The following is a 6,000-nucleotide window of genomic DNA, read 5'->3' as shown; positions in this document are numbered from 1 at the left end:
GCTTCCCATGTAGCTGGGATATTAGCCTTTGTGGCCTAACATGGCCTAGAATGGCCCATATAAGCTCACATGTTTCCATACTAAGCCCTTGGTTAGTGAACCATTTGCTAAGAATGAGGAGGTGTGTCTTTGTTAGAGTAGATGTGTCTCTGTTGGGAGAAGTGAGTCACTGGGGGTGGGCTCTGAGGTTTTAACAGCCTACACTAGGCTGAGACTCTCTCTGCCTGTAGCCTGCCAATCAGGATGTAAAGCTCTCAGATACTGCTCTAGCGCCATGCCCATCTCCTTCCGGCCATGATTATAATTGATGAGCCCTGTGAAGCTGTTAGCAAGTCCTCAGTTAAATGCTTTCTTTTATATGAGTGTCTTGTTCATGGGGCCTCTTCACAACAATAGAAGGCAACTAAGACAGCCTGTACCAATATTCGTTTTGTAAGTATTTAGTATCTCATAATTCAGTTGTAGACTAACTTTGATCATTAGAATCTTGAACACGTAATTCCAGCTACCCATGAGGCTTACATAAATTTATCCCTGCCTACAGAGTATGATCAGTCTAACTAACATCTTAATATTTACTATTTTGTGATCTTGGGCAATTTCACTTTAGTATAAACATAATTTACTTAAGTTTCTTTGACTATAATATGGGGAGTATAATAATTCTTTCTTATATTTATCCTGAGGTTTAAATCAAACAATATGAAGACTTAAAATGTTTTGCATGTACTAAAAGACCAGTGAATATTAGCTAAAATTTCAATAAACCAAATAACTTGTCAGAATAAATTAAAAACAATGCATATTTAAGTAGGTGTAGGGTGTTTACTATATTTTCTGACAGTTAAAATTTATGAAAATATCCCTGTGTTGCTCTGGTTTATCACAGATTTATTTGTTCCTAATTTTTTAAAAATGCTTGTATTAACAGTTATTAATTACACACAACAATGGATTTCACTAGAACATTTTGACATGAGTATATTTTGATCAAATTCACCCACAAATTATCTTTTTCTTGTCATTCTCCTGCTCTGTTGCCCCCCTCTTCCTCTTCACATTGAGTCTTTTTCTCCTCAAGTGTTCATTTTTTTTGATGGATGGTGTGATCCAATGAGTTTCATTAGAATTTTCACAAGAATGTGGGCAACCCTGAGGAAAATGTTATTCCCCCAGCAACTATTAACTGCCTGTAGATTGACAAGACACTCAGGAAGCGCGAGGTCTTTGTGAGACCTTCCCTGATCTGTAAACCCCGAAGACTCTACTCTCTCTGAGAGAGGAAAAACTCACAGACACACAAGAGTCCTGATTGTTTCACTTCTTTCATTCTGCCTAAAATTTTACAGGGAAAAATGTTTTCTAAAAAGCCCTTTTCTTGCCGGGCGATGGTGGCGCACGCCTTTAATCCCAGCACTCGGGAGGCAGAGGCAGGCGGATCTCTGTGAGTTCGAGACCAGCTTGGTCTACGGAGCTAGTTCCAGGACAGGCTCCAAAGCCAAAGAGAAACCCTGTCTCAAAAAACCAAAAAAAAAAAAAAAAAAGCCCTTTTCTTTCCAACACAGCATTAGAGTTGCTTGGGGGCAGCTTGAAGTCAGGGTCAGTTATATACTGAAATTTAGATGTTTTTGCCGGGTCGGTGGTGGCACACGCCTTTAATCCCAGCACTTGGGAGGCAGAGACAGGCGGATCTCTGCGAGTTCGAGACCAGCCTGGTCTACAAGAGCTAGTTCCAGGACAGGTTCCAAAACCACAGAGAAACCCTGTCTCGAAAAAAAAAAAAACAAAAAGAAAGTTCAGCGAACTCTTAAAAAAGTTAAATAGACAATTGAAACAGTGGACAGGAACTGAAAATAAGGTGTGTTTGAATTAGTCTTTACACAGAAAAGTGTTGAAAGAAAAGAACAACAGGAAACAAGTAATATAAAGTAGATCCTTCAAGGGGACTGGAGAAAGGACCCAGCAGCTAGGTTAAGATCACAGCTTGTTCGTCCAGGGTTCAACTGACAACTGACAACTGACAACTTCAGTTCCAGGGGATCAGACGCCCTCTTTTGGCTTCTGAAGGGAACAGGCATGCAAGTGGTAAATAGAAAGTAAAGCATTCATATACATAAAATTCAAAAATAAAGTCCTGAGTTAGTGAGCTTCCACAAGCTCAGGTCAGCTGTCTCCGCCTGCTAGGGAGCCACATGGCACCGACCCAGGCCTTTTGCATCCAGGTGACAATTGTGTCTTTGGTGAGACCCCTAGTGGTGGGACCAGAACCAATTCCTGATGCATCAACCGGCTCGTTGGAACCTATTCCCTATGGTGGTGCGCCTTGTTGAGCCTTGATGCAGGGGGAGGAGCTTGGCCCTGCCTCAGCTTGATAGGCCATGCTTTGTTGACTCCCATGGGAGGTCTGATTCCATCTAAGTAGAGACTGAAGGAGTGGATGGGGAAGGGGTAGGAGGGAGTTGGAGGGAGGGATTGGGAGGAGAGGGGTTGGAATATAAAATAAATAAAAGATGATTAAAAATGTTTTAAAAATAGAAAGAAGTAATGTATAATGTTATTTATTTCATCATGACAGTTATTCCTAATTAAAATCAGCATTTAAACGAAAATAAAACCACCAAAATCCCTCAAAGGAGTTCTCCTTCATGGCTAGTTTCTTTCCTCCTTAGTTTCCCTCCCCCTCCCCCTCCCTCTTCCTATCTTCCTCATTCTTCATCCCCCTCTTTCTTCCCTATCTCCCTTTCTCCAGTCTTTTCCTCTCTCTCGTCTCTGCAGGCTGTAGCTGTTCTGGAGGAGGGTGAAAAGAACTAACTGCCTTTGCTGAGAGAAGTAGAGGAAGGCCATCCCGCTACTGACTTTCATTTTGCCCTTGGTTACCTCTGTAGGTCAGCAGACTACTTTAGAGAGAGAGAGAGTCTCACATTCTGTTGATGTTCCCATTCCCCAAAGAGGTACTACTTCCTATAGGTATCCATCTCAGAAATACACAGAGGCAGTTATTCCTCAAAACTCACGAGAAAGAAAGTGCTCTGTCGTCTGAAATGTCAGAGTACCCCCCCGCCCCGCCCCGTGTTGGCAATAAAAGGAGAAGTCTGCGCAATGATCTCACCAAAACGTGATACTCGGGGATCAGGGCCCCTCCACCACCCACAAGTGCGTCCTCCCTCCTCCTCAGACTGTGTGATGCTGTGGGGGTGTGCAGGAGAAAAGAGGCGCAGACAGTATTTATGAATTAAAATAGCTCAAGGGATCTCACGTGACAGACTGAGGGCACTCATAGTGGCACGCATACATATGTGACTGGGTACAAGCTCAGAAGGACGAGCATCTGTTTGCTTGTCAGGGACAAGCAATGGGCATGTCTACCCCTTAGACGCCTTAAGAGAAAGCATCACCAGATCAGATACATCAGAAAAGACACTTTGAAAAATGTGTTTGGCATCCGTCTGTGGTGGTTTGGTGTAGCGCATCCCCTGAGGAGAGCTGCCTGTCCTGAGCCCATTGGACGGGGCAGTTTTCTGGCCTGAAACCCTGGACGCTTTGCTTCTGCTGTTATTTAGTCTCATCCCTCAAGGCCACACCCTTTTTTACCTGCCCACTTTCTCCCTGGGCTGTTCTAAACTCAACCCTCTGGCTCCCTCCCTCTGCTGCCACTGTCTTTAAAACCCAGGGAACTGGGGTCAGTGTTCCATCCATGGGTCGCTCTGGCACTGCAAGTTCGCAGACTTGGGCGCTCGGGCTCATTTGGCAGAAGGGCTGCTCAGCTTTCTTCTCCTGCAGCTTCCCCTTCCTCTTTTCCCAGATAGATATGTAAACACATGTATTTTCCTGTTCAAACGGGGCGAACTGCTGTTGTGCCTGTTCCTTGACTTAGCGATTGGGCTGAGCCTTGCTCCTCCCTTCTCTGCTCGGATAGGAGCCACAAGGATCTGGAGCTCGGGCTTCCAAATTGCAGCTGGCCTCGGGCCAGGTGACCTTTGCTTTGTAAGTTTCTTTCGGGGGGGGGGGTGGAGTGCGTGGAAGGGGGAGCTGGGTTCTGTTGGGTGTTGTGGGGGGGAGTTGAGGAAAGGAAGGGGCTGGAAGAGAGTAAAGGGCTGTTGTTAAACAGTTTCTTACCGTAAGAGGGAGTTCAGACCTGGATCTTTCCAGTTAATCACACAACAAACTTAGCTCATCGCAATAAAAGCAGCTCAGAACCGACCGGCTCGCAACAGGATTCTCTCAGCCCGGCATCGGCATCTGCAGAGGGATCAGCCTGCTCGAACTGCAAGCGTGATGTGGGGGACCAAACTTCTGCCGGTCCTGTTGCTGCAGCATGTCCTCCTGCACCTCCTCCTGCTTCCTGTCACCATCCCCTACGCAGGTAAGTTTACTTCTGCTTCACGGAGGTGCTTGAACTCTCCCGCAGACCGGACTCTTTCCTTCCAAGAAGCTCTCTATGCTGCTTCCAGCATCCTTTCTGAACTCCATGTGTGGTGCGGGGCTTCCTAACCTCTCATTATGCTTTCTTTTGACATTCCTTTCTGTTTGAAAAACATGTAAAATGATAATTAGCATCCCTCAGCGATACCCCCACCTCCATGGAGCCCCAACTCATTTAGGCAAGCTGTCAGGAATTATGGGATAGGAATGAAGTGCTAACCCTGGCTGGAACTTTGCTGGTTTGGCCAAGTTTTTTTTTTTTTTTTTTTTTGAAAAAAAAACCACGAAGACAGACTTTGGCTTGAAGAGGGGAGAGTGATAGTTCATCTAACCAGAGACCCACGATTTCCCAAAAGGAAAATTTCCTATAAGCGTCCATCCAGTCAACCTCCAGCTCCAAATTATGACATTGCGCAGGTCTCCCCTTGGAGGAGGCAGATTAAGCTCTGAGTACAAGCATGTTATAAAAATGAAACAGAAAGCTTTTCCTTCCAAGCTCCTCTTCTCTCGGTTATGGATGATAGCCCTGGATGCTGCAGCGCGGGGAGGAACCACATCTGTGGCTTTTATGGATGCAGCAGAATTGTCCCTCTGTCTTCGCTTGGCTTGTAGGTTGGGGAGGAGACCCTTGGTCTCGTTCAGATTGCCTGAGTATCTGGGGGTCTAGAGTGGAGGACACATCTGGATCTATTGTGCCATTGGACTGGGGTGCCAGCAGGAGAAGCTGGTGAACGTTAGGGTAGGCGCAGCAAAATAAAGACTGTAGTGAGGGCCTAGACAGCAGCTAGGTGACCTTTTAAAAACAAGAGAACAAGGAAATGGCCTCATAATTTAAGATAAGTTAACTATGACATTTATCGCACCTCTGATCTAGTATCTCATGTAATACAAGAAGTAGCTAGTGCTAATGAAAATATTGAACCCACCTGTGTTTTTCTGCCTTGGAAAGGGACTCCTTTTCAAAGAAGACACGTTGGAAAGTGTCCTCTGAATGGGTGTAGGCAAATATTCCTGAAGAAGTGGTGGAGAACTTAGAAATGTGTCATACTAAGTTAGACCTTTAAGACATTGTTAGGTTAGGGGGTGTTAGAATTAATTTTGACCTTGGTCCAGTTTGTTGGTTTCACTTTTCAAAGGCTGAAATGTTATTGCCCTGAAGTGTGGTTACCTGAACTCAGTTCAGCTAATGCAAGACCTCAGTTTAGAAAACTCAAACAGTAGATCGACCAAAGACAATGTCTATTTATTTTTTTGGAGAGCATTACATGCTTTTGGCAGGAGATAGACATTTGTAATTATATTTCACTTTGGCTAATGTTGAGATGACTTTGTTTCCTGAGTATACAGAGAGCAGTCTGAGAGAGTGCTGGCAGGCCAGGAGGGGGCTGTTGGGAATTCCAGATATATGCTATGAATAATTCCTGAAGTGGGTGATACTAAAATTGTCATCAAAAGAGGGCCCATCTTTGTTGTGTTTTCAGCTTTGTTTCCACAGTCTCCTTGTTTGAAGTGACTTTCAAAATGGAAACAGGTAGCTTTTTTTTCGAACATGTGATGAGTTTGCTCTATGACTTTCCA

General features: G+C 44.7%; 1 protein-coding gene across 2 annotated transcripts in view; it reads left to right on the top strand.

Moving 5' to 3' along the window:
* The first annotated feature begins 4,086 nt into the window (after positions 1 to 4,086).
* Hgf (hepatocyte growth factor) overlaps positions 4,087 to 6,000 on the top strand; it is a 65,430-nt gene continuing 63,516 nt past the window's right edge. For both annotated transcript variants that reach the window (XM_057758508.1, XM_057758507.1), the window contains exon 1: positions 4,087 to 4,363. In XM_057758508.1, the coding sequence (XP_057614491.1) occupies positions 4,276 to 4,363 (88 nt within the window). In that variant the 5' untranslated portion in view covers positions 4,087 to 4,275. The remainder of the gene's footprint in view (positions 4,364 to 6,000) is intronic.

Source organism: Chionomys nivalis, chromosome 26, assembly GCF_950005125.1.
Source record: "Chionomys nivalis chromosome 26, mChiNiv1.1, whole genome shotgun sequence".
Taxonomy (NCBI): domain Eukaryota; kingdom Metazoa; phylum Chordata; class Mammalia; order Rodentia; family Cricetidae; genus Chionomys; species Chionomys nivalis.
Note: the sequence above shows the minus strand (reverse complement) of the source record. Positions and strands in the feature narration are given on the sequence as shown.